Below are 21878 nucleotides of genomic sequence, written 5' to 3' on the forward strand. Positions count from 1 at the left end.
TAATGCTCAATATGTAGATTATTGAAGACGGAATGTGTAACAAGTATACTTTACTGTCTTTTGGTATACTGGTAGGTTCTAAGAAGCGGATGATCGGCGGGAGCATCGAATAATTTATTAAGCCACCAATAAATTACTCATAGTTCCACTTACCGAAGATTAAGAACAGCATAGCTGGTGAATTAAGATATGGTGGATGATTAACAGTGAAACGGGTAATGGTTTATGTGTATTAGTGCTAAACAGTATCTAAATGTAGAGCAACAGAACTTATGAACTATGAAATAGAAAATTATTGCTAACAAATATAATATGTGGACGTGAATAGTGGCAGATGGGTGGTTAATTGGTGCCATATTACAAGATAGTCGTCGGATGGGTGTATTTTAAGCCTATGTTAATATAACAAATGGACCCCTAAGCTTATGCTTAAAATACTCGTAAAACTCGCTTTATTATTATTGGACCCATTATTATTGTGTCGTCTGTGGTAAAAGCTTGAAGGAATGTGCTCTTTTTAGCCAGCTCATTGGCTTTTTCATTTCCATCTATTCCCATATGCCTGTAGACTCAATATAGAAGATGACGCGGCTGCATTTAAAGCTCATTTCCTTCAGTGTTTTTACTGCTTTGGTAAGGACTGCTAGCTCCGCAGACCCTACCTCTTCATAGATTCTTCTTGATTCCATAGGTGCAAACTTGTATCATTATGTTGGCGATGCTCAGAAAAGCAAGGCAAGAAAAGAAGCGAAAGTAGAGCAAAGGAAAGGAAGCAAAAATATAGGGGAAAAGTCCTAATTTTCTTATGAAAATATGGGAATAGATTAAAATGAAGAAGGGGATGAGCTGACTAAAAAGGGCGCATCCCTCGAAACTTGTACCGTAGATATGCCAATAATACTGGGCGGGATTAAAAAAGGCAAGAATTCGATGGTCGATCAAACAGAAAAGCATGGAACCCAGCCCGGGGTTGCAAAGTGTAGCTTGGAAGTTAAAACCGAAGCTATTAAAAATTATCGATTACTTATCGAAATATTATTGATATATTACAAACAAGTTATCGACAGCTTATCGATTTACAATGGAAAAGCTATCGACATGTTTTCAAAAAGTTATATATGTGCTACCAATTTTTTATCGGCGTGTTATCGGTTTGTTATTGAAAATTTATCGATATGTGTTTGGTTTTTTATCGAAAAGTTATGGATTTGCAACAAAAAAAAATATCGATTTGATATCCGAAAATTCAATTAATTATTGGCGAGATATCGATAGATTGTCGACGACTAATTATTATGAAACGGATACGGATAAAACTTCCCATGGCACATTTGTTACCCGGCTTGAACAAGTCGATAAGAAACCAATAAGAAGCCGATGACTTGGCAATAACAAGCTGATAACAAGTCAATAACTAGACGCTAATAATTTTCTATGAAAAACAAATCGATAATACAACAGAAAATTTACGATATCGGTTGTTATCGATAAGAAGCCGACGAAGCTAAAATCAAAAAGTCAAAAATTATTCGATTTCACTAAAGTTGCGTCTGTTGTATTTCAGCTTTAACTCTTGAGGGAGCTCTAGTTAACTTAAGCATTTTGGTTTAAAAGACGTACAGCGGTATGCTAACACATCGAACTTTACGAGTACAGGTGGGCACAGCTATGAACCAACAGCTGATACAAATCGTACTTGTAAAGCTTTACGTTGGTGTTAACAACTAGAGGTGTGAATATAGTTCATCGACTAGAGGTGTCAACCTTTTTAATGCTTCTGAAATCCTTTTTAAAAAAGGGTTGTGGTAAAATAAAAAATTTAAAAAAGGTTCAAATAATTACTTAATAAGATATTTATATACTTAATACATACTTCCACTTACCAATTGCTGTACGTGTTCGTACATTACGTGAATATGCCATCGGATAGAGTATGGCCCAATAACGATCAACCGAAACAGCTACCAAACAAAAAATCGATATCGTACACAACACCACCAATAGTGAGACAGTAAAGAGGCAGGTGTATAAATCATGCGGCAAACCGACTGAAGCCAGTATAGCAAATGGTATACCTAGCGAACCAACCAAAAAATCCGCTATTGCTAATGAAACAATATAATAATTTGTACGACGACGAAGTTTACGTTCACGTAAAAATACAATAATCACCATTAGGTTACCAATAACAGCAAAAAGAGCTACCAGTATTTCAAAAACCATATAAGGTACATTTAAATCATCGGACATTTCATTGTCATCGGCTGGTGTACTCTTTGTTGAGAGCGTAATAGGCAATGTGAAGAGTTCGGAATCATTTGCACGATACTGATAATCGGAGAATGAGAAAAAACGAAATTCAGACATGATTTTTTTTGTTTCTGTTTGGGTGTGAGTATGTGTGTGCAGTGGCGTTGAAATTCTTTTGGGATACGTGGTTCTAATTTTTTATGGTGGGTGACAGTGATGGATGTTAAATAAATAATTATGTAAGAGTTTTTAAAATTTTTAGATTTGGCTTTGGTTTTGCAGAAGGTACTCGTTTTTTTTGGCAGAATAAAATTATTTTTTTTTCGATTTTCATTCAATTGTTAATTATTAAACTTTGCTCTTTTTGGTTATTTCTTTTTAATTGGCAATAGTCTTAATATTTGTGGCGCTTGTTTTTTTGCATCCGTTGCTATTTGGTTCTACGTATCCTTGCTTGGCTATCTTTTGGCGTACATTTTATAAATTGCAGCAATTAAATTATTCATTGAAGCGCGTGGAAGTGCGTCGATTTGTAATTAGTAGCTCCTACGAAAAAATTTGTTGGCACGTTATTGTGGAGAATGCTCAACACCGATTTTTACCTTACTCTAATATCTTATGGTTAACTTTGAAAAGGATTTTCACTGAAAATTGCTTTTTATTCTTCGTACGCGTTTCTGAGAATCAGCTTTGCTTCATTTAATTCTCTCTCTTCTCTTCAGCTTTTCTCGTTTGTTTTTGTTTTTTACATTTGATGTTTGCAATCATTCGTTTGTTTATTTAAGTTTTTATCGCTTTGTCCAGTTTTTCATAGCACATGCAACGTAAGACCATAAAAGTATGTTTGTGATTGTCCCTTGGTGTTATTTTATCAGTGTCCTTTATTGTTGTTCTAATACTCGTAAATAAGTTGTTGCAACGTTTTTTCATCAGCAACCTTGCACATTCATCGTTATTTTCATTTCTTGTTAACACTTTTTCCAATTGTATTTGGTCACAATCCAACATTCGCAAGGAAAGTGCAATTTTCTTGTTCAAACTTTCGCACTTTTTTATATTTTTCAATTTTATTGACGTACACTGGTAGTTCACGCGCTTTAAAGCCATATTGCACTTGAAGATGTTTCCCAAATTTATATCTTACAAGTGACGTTGCGTTTGTTGAGCTGTAAGCGAGAAAAGGAACAGAAATTAGTGGAAAGCTTCGAAAGTATTTTACATATGTTTTAAACAAAAATATCTGGAATATCTTATACTTTATACATTATACAACACTCTTTTGTTAATGATATAGCCATAGATGGGATTCCGATAACCATAGAAAAATTCCTGTGATAGGTTAGAAGTGATTAATTTTCAATCTAGTAACTAGTGCTTACGATTTGTCGACTCTCGAAATACTCGTAAGGCTCGGGAGCTTCTTGAAATTCTATTTAATCGATGCATTGGCTGCTCTGCAAGTCGAATCCATACCATGTGGTGGCGAAGCGAATTCAACCAATTCGTCGCTCATAAGAATGTCAAGTAAAATAATTTTCATTGATTTCCATTAACTGACATATTGTACTAAAAGGCGTTGTATGGAAAATAATCAAGAAGAAGCAATCAGCTGTTTGGATAACAACACCTTGTACTGAATTCGCCTTGGCTGTTTTATATATAGCTTACGATTTATTCTGGATGGAGCATAAGCGAAAATTTCGACAACACCACATTTAGAAAACACCGAAATGCGTAGAGTACTGCCATTGCAGCAACTTAATTGAATGTCGAGAAGCTCGCGAGTAATACGAGTACTTAGAGATTTGAGAAGCTCGCGAGAAGCGGAGTTCTCGTTTTTAGACAAAAAAAAAGGAAGTGTGGCACTCGGGGACTGCCGCGGTAAAGCTATTGAATATTATCAACTTATGCAATTATAATATTTATGCAACATTTTGTTTTCTTTGATATTAATTCAAGTTTTGTCTTTGATATTAATTCAAGTTAACCTTTTTAAGCATGGTGACCGATAAGAAAACACATTTTTTGCTTTTATTGAATAAATGAGAAGTTAATATTTAACTTTCACCTTAACTTTAACTTTATTTTTCACTTTAACTTTAACATTCACTTTAACTTTAACTTTAATTTTAACTTTATTTTTAACTTTAACTTTAACTTCAACATTCACTTTAACTTTAACTTTCACTTTAACTTTAACATTCACTTTAACTTTAACTTTAACTTTAACTTTATTTTTAACTTTAACTTTAACTGTAACTTTAACTTTAAATTTAACTTTAACCTTAACCTTAACTTTCACCTTATTTTTAACTTTAACTTTCGCTTTAACTTTAACATTCACTTTAACTTTAACTTTAACTTTATGACCCGGGGTGGGCGTGAGCTTAGCACCTGCTAACAAGCCAACCTAATATAAACGCACGCAAGTCATTTTCTGTCAAAAATGTCTCATGCACATACAACTTGTATGAGAGCAACTCAAATTGAATTTGCTGCTTGAAAACCTAACTCGATTTCCAATTTTTGTTCTGCGAGACATTTAGATTTGACGTTTGCACACATGCTTTACATTGTCGCAACGCATGCTTATTTGGGTTAGGGCAAAAAACGCCGGTTGTTTGCGTGCGCTAAAAAACGCAGTGCGGTTTTATGAGGTTGGCTTGTAAGTGACCATATATGTATGTATACGACAAGCGATAGCATAATGGCTACTTCGTGAAAATCAACGACAGCTCTTTTAGTTTGATTTCGATGGTCGTACGTCGAGGAAGTGTCGCACGCGTGCTTATAACAGAGTACCAAAGAGTGCGTGTGACACATGTTCACCGTTCAAGCATTGAAATCAAACTAAATAAATAATTGATTTTGCTTTCGTGCTCGCTACGCGTTCGTGTTTATTAACACATTCTCAATTTGGTAACCTGCCCACCGCTGATTATGATAGAGATCCAATATTATGTATTTGGCCTGTTGCTAACACCGAACCTTTACTAACGTTTTCGAATCTTTTCGCACCTTTTCGAGCCTTTTCGGATCTTTTTTGACAAATATCCGTTACGGTTTTTTTTGATTTAGTCGCCAAGCCCGCAATAAAATCTATGCAATAGCTTAACTAGAGTATTATGAACAAATTTTTTAAATATGTTTTGACTGAAGTATCGTTGAAAAGACAATTTCCATGTAGGAATAACCAGGTCATGGCGGAATAAGCAGATGAAGTAAGACAATTGTCTTGCTATAAATTTTCTTTATTCTGTTATTCGGCTATCTGAAAATTTTGCACCAATGTTGTCCCCGAAAAAGTGTTGCCTTTTGCATATTTAAGGAGTTAAGTATGCCACTTTTAGTACTTTTCACAAACTATTAAGTGAATATCGATGTACCTTTACTAGATTTAATTACAGAGATTCATCATTTGGGTATCTTTGGTGTTGGCTTCCATAAGTAAGGCCGTGCTAAACTAATACGTTCATATTTTTGATGTTTTCATTATATATGTTTAATTTGTTCCCCAAAAAAATTGAAACAGGTCTTTGTTAAAATAAACTATTTGCATTCACGTCATATTCAACCAAGGATCTTCCCCTGTGAAGTGCTACTAAGGAATTTCAAATAATGTTTTTCTCATTCCTACCAGAACACAAAAATTGTCGTATTATACTTTATTCTAAATATACAAAACAATTTAACTCACTCTTACTGCTTCGCCCTAAAAATCAGACCACTAAGATGAGAGGAATGTCACACTTAAGGATTGTAATTTAGAATATATGAATCAAGCTCCATTCGTATCAGCATCTTCTCGTTTAGGCTGACCGATGACATATTTTGGTAAATAATAACTTGGTAACATTAGTAATATATCATAAATCCAACCCTCAAGAGTTTTTGGGGGATATCCTGGATAAGTTTATTATTATATATTAGAAGAGTATATGTTTTAATTCCGACTCTTAACGACAAATTAAGAAAGCAGATGAAAATATTTAAGAGTATCACTGTCACTTCCAAGTGTGATGGTAAAACTTTTCATCGAACCCGAAACCCATCAGGTGACACCTATATGCTGAAAAAAGCAGTTTCTGTAATGGTTTTCGTTGTAAGTTATTTATTTTTCTACTCCTATTTTTTCAAAGCGGGTAAAAATTTTACCCTTTTCTGTCCGTCGAAAATACATCCCCTCCGTTTAAGACAGCGTACATCTTCTGTCTTTTTTATTTATTTTTTAATTATTATTATTTTTTTTTTAATTATTTTTTTTTTTGACTTCACCTGGTAATTCCATCATGGACAATTTAATCAACAAACAAAAAAACAAAAATCCAAAAGTAAAAAAAATTAGAGTGTAAATACTGTCAAACAGCGAATAACTTGAATGTCGAGAAGCTCGGGAGATTTACGAGTATTTCGAGATACGAGAATCTCGCGAGAAGCCGAAATCTCGATTTCTCAGGTCTCGGAATTCTCGATTGTGTTTGAGAAAAAATCGTAAGCTATACTAGCAACCTATCCTCACAGTTGAAACCCTTGAAAATGCAGCCTATAGCATACGTAATTATTTTTATACTCAGTTGAGCAGAGCTCACAGAGTATATTAACTTTGATTGGATAACGGTTGGTTGTACATATATAAAGGAATCGAGATAGATATAGACTTCCATATATCAAAATAATCAGGATCGAAAAAAAATTTGATTGAGCCATGTCCGTCCGTCCGTCCGTCCGTCCGTTAACACGATAACTTGAGTAAATTTTGAGGTATCTTGATGAAATTTGGTATGTAGATTCCTGGGCACTCATCTCAGATCGCTATTTAAAATGAACGATATCGGACTATAACCACGCCCATTTTTTCGATATCGAAAATTTCGAAAAACCGAAAAAATGCGATAATTCATTGCCAAAGGCGGATAAAGCGATGAAACTAGGTAGGTGGGTTGATGTTATGACGTAGAATAGAAAATTAGTAAGATTTTGGACAATGGGCGTGGCACCGCCCACTTTTACAAGAAGGTAATTTAAAAGTTTTGCAAGCTGTAATTTGGCAGTCGTTGAAGATATCATGATGAAATTTGGCAGGCACGTTACTACTATTACTATATATGTGCTAAATAAAAATTAGCAAAATTGGATGAAGAGCACGCCCACTTTTTAAAAAAAATTTTTTTAAATTCAAATTTTAACAAAAAATTTAATATCTTTACTGTATATAAGTATATTAAGTCAGAATTCAACTCCAGTAATGACATGGTGCAACAAAATACAAAAATAAAAGAAAATTTCAAAATGGGCGTGGCTCCGCCCTTTTTCATTTAATTTGTCTAGAATACTTTTAACGCCATAAGTCGAACAAAAATTAACCAATCCTTTTGAAATTTGGTAGGGGCATAGATTTTATGATGTTAACTGTTTTCCGTGAAAACGGGCGAAATCGGTTGATGCCACGCCCAGTTTTTATACACAGTCTTCCGTCTGTCCTTCCGCATGGCCGTTAACACGATAACTTGAGTACATTTTGAGGTAACTTGATGAAATTTGGTATGTAAGTTCCTGAGTACTTATCTCAGATTACTATTTAAAATGAACAATATCGGACTATAACCACGCCCACTTTTTCGATATCGAAAATTTCGTAAAACCGAAAAAGTGCGATAATTCATTACCAAAGACAGATAAAGCGACAAAACTTGGTAGATAAGTTGAATTTATGACGCAGAATAGAAAGTTAGTAAGATTTTGGACAATGGGCGTGGCACCGCCCACTTTTACAAGAAGGTAATTTAAAAGTTTTGCAAGCTGTAATTTGGCAGTCGTTGAAGATATCATGATGAAATTTGGCAGGAACGATACTACTATTACTATATATGTGCTAAATAAAAATTAGCAAAATTGGATGAAGAGCACGCCCACTTTTTAAAAAAAATTTTTTTTAAATTCAAATTTTAACAAAAAATTTAATATCTTTACTGTATATAAGTATATTAAGTCAGAATTCAACTCCAGTAATGATATGATGCAACAAAATACAAAAATAAAAGAAAATTTCAAAATGGGCGTGGCTCCGCCCATTTTCATTTAGTTTGTCTAGAATACTTTTAATGCCATAAGTCGAACAAAAATTTAGCAATCCTTCTTAAATTTGGTAGAAGCATAGCCTCTATGACGGTAACTGTTTTCTGTGAAAATGGGCGAAATCGGTGGAAGACACGCCCAGTTTTTATACACAGTCCACCGTCTGGCCTTCCTCTCGGCCGTTAACACAATAACTTGAGCAAAAACCGACATATCTTTACTAAACTTAGTCCACGCACTTATCTGAACTCACTTTATATTGGTATAAAAAATGGCCGAAATCCGACCATAACCACGCCCACTTTATCGATATCGAAAATTACGAAAAATGAAAAAAATGCCATAATTCTATACCAAATACGAAAAAAAGGATGAAACATGGTAATTGGATTGGTTTATTGACGCAAAATATAACTTTGGAAAAAACTTTGTAAAACGGGTGTGACACCTACCATATTAAGTAGAAGGAAATGAAAAAGTTCTACAAGGCGAAATCAACAGCGTTTGGAATCTTGGCAGGAATACTGTTAGTGGTTTAGTTTGATATCCATATCGTACAAACACATTCTAGAGTCACCCCTGGTCCACCCTAATGGCGATATCTCGAAAAGGCGTCCACCTATAGACCTAATGTCCACTCCCTCTTAAAATGCTCAGTAACACCTTTCGTTTGATACCCATATCGTACAAACATTCTAGAGTCACCCCTGGCCCACCCTAATGGCGATATATCGAAAAGTTGTCCACCTATAGACCTAATGCCCACTCCCTCTTAAAATGCTCAGTAACACCTTTCGTTTGATACCCATATCGTACAAAGATTCTAGAGTCACCCTTGGTCCACCTTTATGGCGATATCTCGAAAAGGCGTCCACCTATAGAACTAAGGATTACTCCCTTTTAAAATACTCATTACCACCTTTCATTTGATACCCATATCGTACAAACACATTCTAGAGTCACCCTGGCCCACCCTAATGGCGATATCTCGAAAAGGCGTCCACTTATAGACCTAATGCCCACTCCCTCTTAAAATGCTCAGTAACACCCTTCGTTTGATACCCATATCGTACAAACATTCTAGAGTCACCCCTGGCCCACCCTAATGGCGATATCTCGAAAAGGCGTCCACCTATAGACCTAATGCCCACTCCCTCTTAAAGTGCTCAGTAACACCTTTCGTTTGATACCCATATCGTACAAACACATTATAGAGTCACCCCTGGCCCACCCTAATGGCGATATCTCGAAAAGGCGTCCACCTATAGACCTAATGCCCACTCCCTCTTAAAATGCTCAGTAACACCTTTCGTTTGATACCCATATCGTACAAAGATTCTAGAGTCACCCTTGGTCCACCTTTATGGCGATATCTCGAAAAGGCGTCCACCTGTAGAACTAAGGATTACTCCCTTTTAAAATACTCATTACCACCTTTCATTTGATACCCATATCGTACAAACACATTCTAAAGTCACCCTGGCCCACTCTAATGGCGATAACTCGAAAAGGCGTCCACTTATAGACCTAATGCCCACTCCCTCTTAAAATGCTCAGTAACACCCTTCGTTTGATACCCATATCGTACAAACATTCTAGAGTCACCCTTGGTCCACCTTTATGGCGATATCTCGAAAAGGCTTCTTTCCACCTATAGAACTAAGGATCACTCCCTTTGAAAATACTCATTAACACCTTTCATTTGATACCCATATCGTACAAACACATTCTAGAGTCACCCCTGGCCCACCCTAATGGCGATATTTCGAAAAGGCGTCCACCTATAGACCTAATGCCAACTCCCTTTTAAAATGCTCAGTAACACCTTTCGTTTGATACCCATATCGTACAAACATTCTAGATTTACCCCTGTCCCACCCTAATGGCGACATCTCGAAAACGCGTCCACCTATAGACCTAATGCCCACTCCCTCTTAAAATGCTCAGTAACACCTTTCATTTGATTCCCATATCGTACAAACACATTCTAGAGTCGCCCCTGGTTCACCTTTATGGCGATATCTCGAAACGGTGTCCACCTATGGAACTAAGGATCACTCCCTTTGAAAATACTCATTAACACCTTTCATTTGATACCCATATCGTACAAACACATTCTAGAGTCACCCCTGGCCCACCTTAATGGCGATATCTCGAAAAGGCGTCCACGGATAGACCTAAGGCCCGCTCCCTCTTAAAATGCTCAGTAACACCTTTCATTTGATACCCATATCGTACAAACAAATTCTTGAGTCAGCCCTGGTCCACCTTTATGGCGACATCCCTATATGGCGTCCATCCATAGATCTATGGCCTACTCTCTCTTAAAATACTCTTTAATACCTTCCATTTGATACACATGTCATACAACCACATTCCAGGGTTACCCTAGGTTCATTTTCCTACATGGTGATTTTCCTTATTTTGTCTCCATAGCTCTCAACTGAGTATGTAATGTTCGGTCACACCCGAACTTAGCCTTCCTTACTTGTTAATTTTAGTTTTACAATCGTTTTGTTTATTATTGGATATATATATGTAAATCAAAAGAGTTTGATTTGTGAATAAAAATGTTTATATAATGAAAATTATATATTGTACAGTAAAGTAATTCAGTTCAATTTTAAGTAGAATAATATTTAAGACAAATTCGGAGTCAAATTAAAGATTTAAGAAGTTTTGTAAAATACGGCTGATACTGCTGATGTTCGGCTGACAACTTATCTCTTATGACTGATTGTTTCGTTATTCGTTCTCTCTCTCTCTTCTCATGTCTTACGACGTAGGGTTGCCTTCTCACAGTGCATGCATTGGGATGCCAGATTACACTCGGCCATCCTGTTCGTCATCTGTCCCAGATGACTCCTCTACACCATCGTCATCATCGCTTTCATTAATACAACTCCAAAGCTTTATGTTGTCAGCGCTTGTTGATGTTTTGTTAGGACCAATAAATTCTGCTGCTTTTTGTACATCGTATCTGCCGTTTCGCTTTACTTTCGTTATCTCGTAAGGTCCGGCATACTTCCTACCCAACTTTTGCCCCGTCTTAAATTGCGTGACCTTAATGGCTACTAAGTCATGCAATTGCTATCCGTGATGCCCTTTACGTTTCTTGTCGAATTGTTGCTTATATTTTTATTGCGCCTTTTCGATTTGATATCTTGCTTCTTGCCTTATTTTGTTACGCTCATCTTGTAAACTCGATACCAGTTCATCTTTCAAAATTTGCATCAGTTCGAGATCGCATTCATTGCGCATTTTTACACCAAACATTATTTCGAAAGGACTAACTTTGTTGACGAATGAGTGTGTGAATTTATAGCTTTCTGCACCTGCGATGTGTATTTATACCATTTCGAGGGTTCTGCAGCTGAAATTTTTGACAAAACCGATAGTATGACTCTATTCGTCCTTTCGATTTGCCCATTTCCCCTTGGCACTCCTGCTGTTGGTTCTATGTGTTCGATTTTGTTCTTGGAACAAAAATCTTTAAATAAATTTGACGTAAAAGCTGTGCCTTTGTCACTGATAATGCGTAATGGATTACCAAATAAAGTGACCCAATCTTCCATGTGCTTGACAACTTCCTGCGCATCTGTTGACTTCGTTGGGTATATCCACGTATACTTGGAAAACCCATCCACTATAGCCAAAATATATTTATAGTCCTTTGCCGTTGGATCTAGTGTACCTAAGTGATCGATATGAAGTGTGGAAAGTGGAGTATCGCCCTTGTCGATGCAGTGTAAAAAGTCTTCCTGCTTGCCCAACTTTCTTTTACGTGTAATACATTCAACACAATTTGCGATGTATTGATTCACCTTCTTCTCGACGTGTGGTATGTAATAATCCTGCCTTATCCGGTGCATCGTCTTTTGCGTACCCATGTGTCCGAAGCAGTGAGCATTTGCAATAACCTCTTTCTCCATGAGTTTAGGCACCACCAAAAAATGTTGTCCTTCAACTTGCTTGTATACTAAATTATTTCTTATTTGATAGTCTTTATACTGATAGTGTTTCAGAATTTCCGCAACTGCTGTTAAATGTTCGTCTTTCTGCTGTGCTCGGCGTATTTGTGCGTGAACCTCTGACACTACCAGCATGACAGGAAAGCGACTTAAAGTATCAACGTGCTTCATCCTGTTTCCCGCACAATGTTCTATTTTATAGTTGAAGTCTTGAATATACATCAACCACTGTACAACCTCACGTGGAACATCTTTCTTCTTCGTGGTGTGCTTAAAAGCTGAACAATCAGTAACCAGATCAAATTCTATACCCATTAAGTAACGACGTAGTTTTTTCGTTGCTAGATAGGCTGCCTTTACTTCTAAAAGGTAACTATGCATTTTTTCCTCTTGCTGCGATGTCTTCTTGCTCCAGTAAAACACTGGTGCCACCCGTTTTCGTGTTGTTGTAGCAATGTGGCCCCAAAGCCATATTTTGATGCGTCAACGTGCAACTGTGTTTTAAGTCTTGACGAAAAATTTTAAGTACTGGCTCTTCCAAAAGAGCTGATTTTAATTTCTCGAAAGCTTGTATCTGTTCATTCCCAATTTTAAACTCAGCCTCTTTTTTCAACAACGATGTCAACGGTCTAGCGATTACAGCATAGTTATGAACAAATTTACGAAAATAACCCGTCAATCCGAGAAATGCCTGAACACCTCTAATGTTTTTTGGCAAAGGAAATTTCTTCACAGCTTTTACTTTCTCTTGACTTGGCCAGACCCGCCCGTCTTCTATCTCGTGACCCAAAAAAGTTACTCTTTGTTTTAAAAATTGACATTTTGTCCAGTTGATTTCTAAACCAAGCTGCTCAGCTTGCCGCAGAACGCGATCCATATTTTCTAAACACTGCTCTGCCGTGTTTCCAAATACTACCATATCATCTATGTAGATTTCCATTATGCCTTCGTTTATCGTTTATCTTTCGTTGTAAACGCTGTATACTTTCGGCTTTGTTCTTCAACCTCAACGTGGAAAAACCCGTTCTTAAGGTCCATGACCGAAAAATATCTGGCACTCTGCATCTTTTCGATCACCTCCTCTACTACTGGTACTGGAAATCTATCTTTAAGGACAAGAGAATTCAGCTTGCGAAAGTCTACGCAAAGCCTGTAGCTAACGTCTTTCTTTTTGGCCAGTACAACTTTACTTGCAACATCAGAGCATGACTCCCTAACAATCCCCTGACGCAGCCATTCGTCTACTTGCTTTCTTATAAATTCTCGTTCACCCGCTGAAACCCGACTGGGGTTTTCACGAAAGCTGATTGTACTTTCATTGGGTATAATACATAGTTTTATAGGAGAACCTTTTGGATTACTCACCGGCTTATAATTGTTTATCAACTTCATAACAGCTGCATTGTATTTTTGATCTACATTTATTTCTACTTCATTACAAGCTACGTTAAAAATATTGTAACCAGCTTCGCATTCCTCTGGTTTTTCGTCTAACCGTGAAAACTTGAAGTTGCCACCATTCATAGTGACCCCAAACTTTTGTAAAAAATCATATCCAACTATCATATCAACGCTTAATTTGTTATCTTCTACGACTAAAAATGTATGTGTGGTAATTAGCTCATCAACCTGGACCTGTGTTACTATTTTACCCAATGCTGACGTAGCAACGTTACCTAATCCAAATAGCTTTACAACGCACTTTTGTAGTTGCTGATTTTTAAAAATTTCCACGTATTTCCTCTTGCGCATAAGAGAGACATCCGCGCCAGTGTCTATCAGGCAAGGTACAGAAATACCATTAACTTTAATTGTTTTGGTACGTGTCTGATTTACCACCATATTGACAGTAGGCTTGGCATTTGTACACTGCTTCGCCATATGCCCTACGCCATTACATTTGAAACACTTTGTTTCTTCTTTGCACTCTGCCCTTTTATGTTGAGCAGACCCACAATTATAGCAGTGCGATTGTTTACGCTCCACCTTAATGTCTTTCTCCGATTGTTCGCGCATACTTATTTGTGTATTTTGTCGGTTTCTGTTTGATGAACCATTTTTTATCATCGTTTCTACTAATTCATACCTTTTCCGTAATTCTTTAAACGTCATTGAACTATATAGAGGAAATTTCAAATCGTCTCGCACATCTATGTCATCAACTATGTAACTTATGACAGCCTCATCTTCTATTTCTCCAAGCGCCGCAATTTTTCGCATTTGCAAAACATAATCGTGAAATTTCTCAGAAGTACGTTTTTTTCGACAGCGCAGCTGCTTATGTATTTCAGCGCTACTCAACTTCTGCTCGAATTCTTCTCGTAATACTGCGCACAACGATTCGTAATCATAAACAGTGGTGGTTTCTAAGAACAATTTTGCCGTACCTACCATTTTATTACGAGCATTTACATATTTTTGTCTTGCACTTAATTCGTATGCTTCTGCGTTATCATGGAAATTGCGTATCCATTGATTAACTGGTATCGAAATGCCATCGAAATCCGGTGTAATTTTAGAAAAAATTTCCACGGTAACATTATTTTTGCTTTTGTTTTTATCGTCTTTTTCTAATTTTTCAGCGAGTACTTTGATTAGTTCTGCCAACTCACTAGAACGTACATATGTATTTTCTTCGTCTGATTCAAAGCTGTCGTTCGTTGTCCATTGCGGCTTCACCTGCGCTGCTGCCTGCGCTGTTGCCTGCTCTGCTTGCTACGCACGGAGTAGATTCAAGTATGTTACTGTTGCCCTGCGCGTTCAACTGTTCGTCGTTTTCGTCTTTGTCACCTACTTTACGCCGTTGTATTTTGAAAGTGTCGTTCGCTTCGCTTTGGATATACACTTGTTCACTTTTTTTTGTGCTCGAACTTGGTTTCTTGTTCTTCCCACGCTGCTTTTTATTTGAACGTAACATGCTGCTTCACCAGGAATTTGTCTGCTTGGTTGAGCGGTTGAGCCCCCATGTAAATCAAAAGAGTTTGATTTGTGAATAAAAATGTTTATATAATGAAAATTATATATTGTACAGTAAAGTAATTCAGTTCAATTTTAAGTAGAATAATCTCTCTCTCTCTTCTCATGTTTTACGACGTAGGGTTGCCTTCTCACAGTGCATTCATTGGGATGCCAGATTACATATATTTGATGGAATATGCTGTCGGAATGGACGCGATTCTGAGCAACACTAAATTCAAATTTGAATTACTAATAATGCCTTCATAATGGACATAATTTCAAGTAACATATAAGCAATTATCACACAACAATCATGGCTGCACTGAATAGGAGGTTCGAAAGGACGTGATTTCAAGCCATCCGCCCGAATTATTGGTTTCTATTATGTATGTGCTTTTTGATAAAGAAGAGCGAGCCAGAGGTATCGCCATGAATTCTATGATTGTTGAAATATTGATTGATTGGTGGATTAGAAAATTTTAAGAAAGATGTTTGAAAATGTCTAGACGGCCTAAAGAAGATGTTGAGAGTCCTTTAAACAATGTCTCTGGTTGATTATAAGCATTTTCGTGCGACTCGGTAAGGCATGAACAGATTTATAAGTTGGCTAGAATAGCTAACAAAAAGATCTTTTTTGAACTGATTTCAGTTTATCACAATGAACTTGATAATGCGGGTTCCATAATTGTAAATAGTATTCGAAAATGGAACTTTAAAATTTTTTGACAGAAAGAAAATTTTTTTTGAAAGAATCGATAACTCTTCGATAGTAAAATGATATTTTTCTATAACATGTCGATATATTTAACTTTTCGATAGCAAACGGATAATTCGGTCGTTAATAAACAGTAACTCATTGATACCCTTTGTTTCCGAAAGCAAATTTACAACAAATTTTCGATAAAATTTCGATAGACCGTCTATATCTAGTCGATAACGCACCTGCATACGGATACTGCATCCATGACCAATTCAAAGTTTCACGGAACTTTGAAACTAGGAAGTTAAACAAAATTTAGTGAGCTGTTAAAAAAAATCGAGTGGGCTGATTTCCAATCGATGTGCCACGGTTTCTTGTAGCTTGCAATATATACTGAGCTATCTTTGTAAGAAAACATATCATAACACCACATATACATATATCACAAAATGTTTCGAAATTGAACCCATTATTTGTAGCACTTTTCAAAGCTGAAATTTCATATTTATAAATTTTCAGCACCAGTTTTAATCAAATAGGTTTGTTTTAAAACACGAAATTTCTATTGTTCGATTTTTAATCTTTTTGGTTTTATTTCAAACTCAGTAGTGACTACAAGTTGAAATTTTTAAATTTTTTAAACTGTTCTGATCTTGTTTTAAACAAATTTTAAGACTTTAGTCTAATTGGTCAAAAAAGTTTTAAATTGAAACTGCTTCAATTAAAAAAACACAGTGGGAAACTGAGAGGTTTCCAATTTAGTACAAAAAAAAAAATCTAAAATTTGCTTAAACCGAAAAATGGTTAAAAATTTAGGCTTAAATTTCTACCCGCGTAAGACATTTACATATGCACTATTTTTATCTGTAAAATTTCCTCGTTTCTCTTTAATTTAAAAATAAAATAAATGTAAGGTGCGATAACCTCCGAAGAGATCTAAGGCCGAGCTTCTCTCCAATTTGCGTCGTGCTCCTCTTGATTTTTCCCTACAAATTGGCCGGACGAGAAAAATTTTCTTCTAATTGAAAAACTTTATGTATTTAATTAGCGAGCTTTGCTCATATTGCTTTATACAATGGTTTTTGTAATTGATATTAGAGAAAAATTGTAAGTTTACATACGGCGATGGTTACTAGGACATGTTTCTGAATTTCACTTCTTCATCAGCTAGCTTTTCGGGAGCTGAGCGTTGAACTCGAATCTCCAACATTCATATCAGTGCAAAGGCTGATGCCTTTAGCTGCTGAGCCATATGAATGTCCCGTTGTTCGCTGTACAAACTTTATTTCTAAAATTTTGATGTTGCTTTGAATGGGGTGTGAACCCAGGGCATACGGTGTGGTAGGCGGAGCATGCTACCATCACACCACGGTGGCCGCAATCTCTTTAATTTTGTGCTACCAATTAGAGATTCCACTCTAGTGATCGCACTTTTTCTACGAAAAAAGTCGGGGTTTCAAAAATTTTTCTCATCTTCCGACTATCGAGGGGAAAAATTTATATGGAAAGGTTTGTTATTTAATTAAAAATAAAGAGTTAAGTACCAAAATGAAGGTAATCTCGTTGCATGTAAGCAAGGTATAAGAAATCGATTACTCATTCATAACAAACTTCTAAAACTTTGATCACAAATTAAAAACACGTCGTCGTCTTTTGGTTTTGGCTTCGGTTTTGATTTGTGATCTTTCCTTTTATCTCCACTCTATTTTTGTTTTCTTTCCTTTCCTGCCTTAATGGTCACCTATCTTCTGTGGGACTTAAAAGAGACGTAAGGCTGTCACTTTGCAGCCAATTTTATTCATAACCCTTGTTTTATTTGATTTTCCAACATCTCATAACTTAAAACTGTTTTATTGTGATATCATTTTGATAGTGAGTCATAACTTATGTAATATGCATTAATTCATTACTCATACGCAGTGTAGGCCATTACTATAATACCGCTATTCACAAGAGTATAAAAATCACCACACCGTAAACACAGTTCCACTTCGAATATACAGAGCAAAAAATATAATTGAATGTTGTGAAGCAATTACTCACAAGTACATTTTGAAGTTAGTCGTGTTTTATTTGCATTTCTAAAAGCTCTATTAATGCGTTAAGCTAACAAGCGCTACGTTATTGATAAAATAAATATCTAATAAAAAATTTATACAAAAACAAGTAAGGACGGGACTGTCTTCGGCTATGCCGAAGACTTCATACCTTTCAGGAATGGGGCTGAACAATAAACTTATCCCGTTCGTAATCTCCGAATAATCGGATGTATAAGATAAGAAATATCTAGTGATATGATCACAGATATAAAATAAAAAATAGGTAGGTACTTTGTGTGAGGATGCATAGTTTCAGGTTTTTTGTGGTCTGCGTGTAAAAACTATGACTACGAATCACGTATTTGAACAATATATGACGTAAACGTAACTATTTGATGACATGTTTTGAATTTTGAAGCTTCTAGCCGTAAAAAAGGGGCAAAAAAATACAGTTTATATGGGGTATATAATATATGTACCACCGATCTCTATGATTTTTTCAGACAACAATATATGCTATATACGTAAGCAATCGGTGAAATTTGAAGCTTATAGCTGTTAAAATGGGACAGAAATTGCGAAAAGTTTCTTATCCGAACAATCGGTTGCATGAGATATATGCTATATATACAACCGATCTCTATGATTTTTTCAGACAACAAGTCATGCTATATACGTAAGCAATCGGTGAAATTTGAAGCTTATAGCTGTTAAAATGGGATAGAAATTGCGAAAAGTTTCTTATCCGAACAATCGGTTGCATGAGATATATACTATATATACCACCGATCTTTATGATTTTTTCAGACAACAATATATGCTATATACGTAAGCATTCGTTGAAATTTGAAGCCTCTAGCTCTTAAAATAGGGCAGTAATTACGAAAAGTTCCTTATCTGAACAATCGGTTGCGGGGGATATATACTATATATACGACCGATCTCATCAATTTTTTCAGGCAACAATATGTGCAATATACGAAAGTATACGGTGAAGTTTGAAGCTTCAATCTGTTAAATTGGGTAAGATATTACAAAAATCCTCTTTTTCTGAAAAATCGGTTGTATGGAGGATATATGCTATAGTGGTCCGATCCGGTCGTTTCCGACAAATGTCTAATCGGACACCCAAGTACACCCGCTCACCAAATTTTATCAAGATATCTCAAAAATTGAGGGACTAGTTTGCATACAAACAGACAGACGGACAGACGGACATGGCTAAATCAACTCAGCTCTTCAACCTGATTATTTCGGTATACTTAATGGTGAGTCTATCTATTTTCCTTTAAGGACTTACAATTTTCGGTTTCGTGACGAAATTAATATACCATTTCATTTTCATGAAAGGTATAATAAAACAAGTAAGGAAGGCTAAGTTCGGGTGTGACCGAACATTACATACTCAGTTGAGAGCTATGGAGACAAAATAAGGAAAATCACCATGTAGGAAAATGAACCTAGGGTAACCCTGGAATGTGGTTGTATGACATGTGTATCAAATGGAAGGTATTAAAGAGTATTTTAAGAGAGAGTAGGCCATAGATCTATGGATGGACGCCATATAGGGATGTCGCCATAAAGGTGGACCAGGGCTGACTCAAGAATTTGTTTGTACGATATGGGTATCAAATGAAAGGTGTTACTGAGCATTTTAAGAGGGAGCGGGCCTTAGGTCTATCGGTGGACGCCTTTTCGAGATATCGCCATTAAGGTGGGCCAGGGGTGACTCTAGAATGTGTTTGTACGATATGGGTATCAAATGAAAGGTGTTAATGAGTATTTTCAAAGGGAGTGATCCTTAGTTCCATAGGTGGACACCGTTTCGAGATATCGCCATAAAGGTGAACCAGGGGCGACTCTAGAATGTGTTTGTACGATATGGGAATCAAATGAAAGGTGTTACTGAGCATTTTAAGAGGGAGTGGGCATTAGGTCTATAGGTGGACGCGTTTTCGAGATGTCGCCATTAGGGTGGGACAGGGGTGACTCTAGAATGTTTGTACGATATGGGTATCAAACGAAAGGTGTTACTGAGCATTTTAAAAGGGAGTTGGCATTAGGTCTATAGGTGGACGCCTTTTCGAAATATCGCCATTAGGGTGGGCCAGGGGTGACTCTAGAATGTGTTTGTACGATATGGGTATCAAATGAAAGGTGTTAATGAGTATTTTCAAAGGGAGTGATCCTTAATTCTATAGGTGGAAAGAAGCCTTTTCGAGATATCGCCATAAAGGTGGACCAAGGGTGACTCTAGAATGTTTGTACGATATGGGTATCAAACGAAAGGTGTTACTGAGCATTTTAAGAGGGAGTGGGCATTAGGTCTATAGGTGGACGCCTTTTCGAGATATCGCCATTAGGGTGGGCCAGGGGTGACTCTATAATGTGTTTGTACGATATGGGTATCAAACGAAAGGTGTTACTGAGCACTTTAAGAGGGAGTGGGCATTAGGTCTATAGGTGGACGCCTTTTCGAGATATCGCCATTAGGGTGGGCCAGGGGTGACTCTAGAATGTTTGTACGATATGGGTATCAAACGAAGGGTGTTACTGAGCATTTTAAGAGGGAGTGGGCATTAGGTCTATAAGTGGACGCCTTTTCGAGATATCGCCATTAGGGTGGGCCAGGGTGACTCTAGAATGTGTTTGTACGATATGGGTATCAAATGAAAGGTGGTAATGAGTATTTTAAAAGGGAGTAATCCTTAGTTCTATAGGTGGATGCCTTTTCGAGATATCGCCATAAAGGTGGACCAAGGGTGACTCTAGAATCTTTGTACGATATGGGTATCAAACGAAAGGTGTTACTGAGCATTTTAAGAGGGAGTGGGCATTAGGTCTATAGGTGGACAACTTTTCGATATATCGCCATTAGGGTGGGCCAGGGGTGACTCTAGAATGTTTGTACGATATGGGTATCAAACGAAAGGTGTTACTGAGCATTTTAAGAGGGAGTGGACATTAGGTCTATAGGTGGACGCCTTTTCGAGATATCGCCATTAGGGTGGACCAGGGGTGACTCTAGAATGTGTTTGTACGATATGGATATCAAACTAAACCACTAACAGTATTCCTGCCAAGATTCCAAACGCTGTTGATTTCGCCTTGTAGAACTTTTTCATTTCCTTCTACTTAACACCCGTTTTACAAAGTTTTTTCCAAAGTTATATTTTGCGTCAATAAACCAATCCAATTACCATGTTTCATCCTTTTTTTCGTATTTGGTATAGAATTATGGCATTTTTTTCATTTTTCGTAATTTTCGATATCGATAAAGTGGGCGTGGTTATGGTCGGATTTCGGCCATTTTTTATACCAATATAAAGTGAGTTCAGATAAGTGCGTGGACTAAGTTTAGTAAAGATATGTCGGTTTTTGCTCAAGTTATTGTGTTAACGGCCGAGAGGAAGGCCAGACGGTGGACTGTGTATAAAAACTGGGCGTGTCTTCCACCGATTTCGCCCATTTTCACAGAAAACAGTTACCGTCATAGAGGCTATGCTTCTACCAAATTTAAGAAGGATTGGTAAATTTTTGTTCGACTTATGGCATTAAAAGTATTCTAGACAAACTAAATGAAAATGGGCGGAGCCACGCCCATTTTGAAATTTTCTTTTATTTTTGTATTTTGTTGCATCATATCATTACTGGAGTTGAATTCTGACTTAATATACTTATATACAGTAAAGATATTAAATTTTTTGTTAAAATTTGAATTTAAAAAAAATTTTTTTTAAAAAGTGGGCGTGCTCTTCATCCAATTTTGCTAATTTTTATTTAGCACATATATAGTAATAGTAGTATCGTTCCTGCCAAATTTCATCATGATATCTTCAACGACTGCCAAATTACAGCTTGCAAAACTTTTAAATTACCTTCTTG

At 36.5% G+C, this 21878-nt stretch overlaps 1 protein-coding gene across 2 annotated transcripts in view; it reads right to left on the bottom strand.

Annotated features, from left to right (window-relative positions):
* The window catches only part of AdoR (Adenosine receptor), a 174009-nt gene that overhangs the window by 23933 nt on the left and 128198 nt on the right, over nt 1–21878 (bottom strand). For both annotated transcript variants that reach the window (XM_067784751.1, XM_067784752.1), the window contains exon 2: nt 1884–3416. In XM_067784751.1, the coding sequence (XP_067640852.1) occupies nt 1884–2367 (484 nt within the window). In that variant the 5' untranslated portion in view covers nt 2368–3416. The remainder of the gene's footprint in view (nt 1–1883; nt 3417–21878) is intronic.

This window comes from Eurosta solidaginis, chromosome 4 (genome assembly GCF_040869045.1).
Source record: "Eurosta solidaginis isolate ZX-2024a chromosome 4, ASM4086904v1, whole genome shotgun sequence".
In the NCBI taxonomy this organism is placed as follows: domain Eukaryota; kingdom Metazoa; phylum Arthropoda; class Insecta; order Diptera; family Tephritidae; genus Eurosta; species Eurosta solidaginis.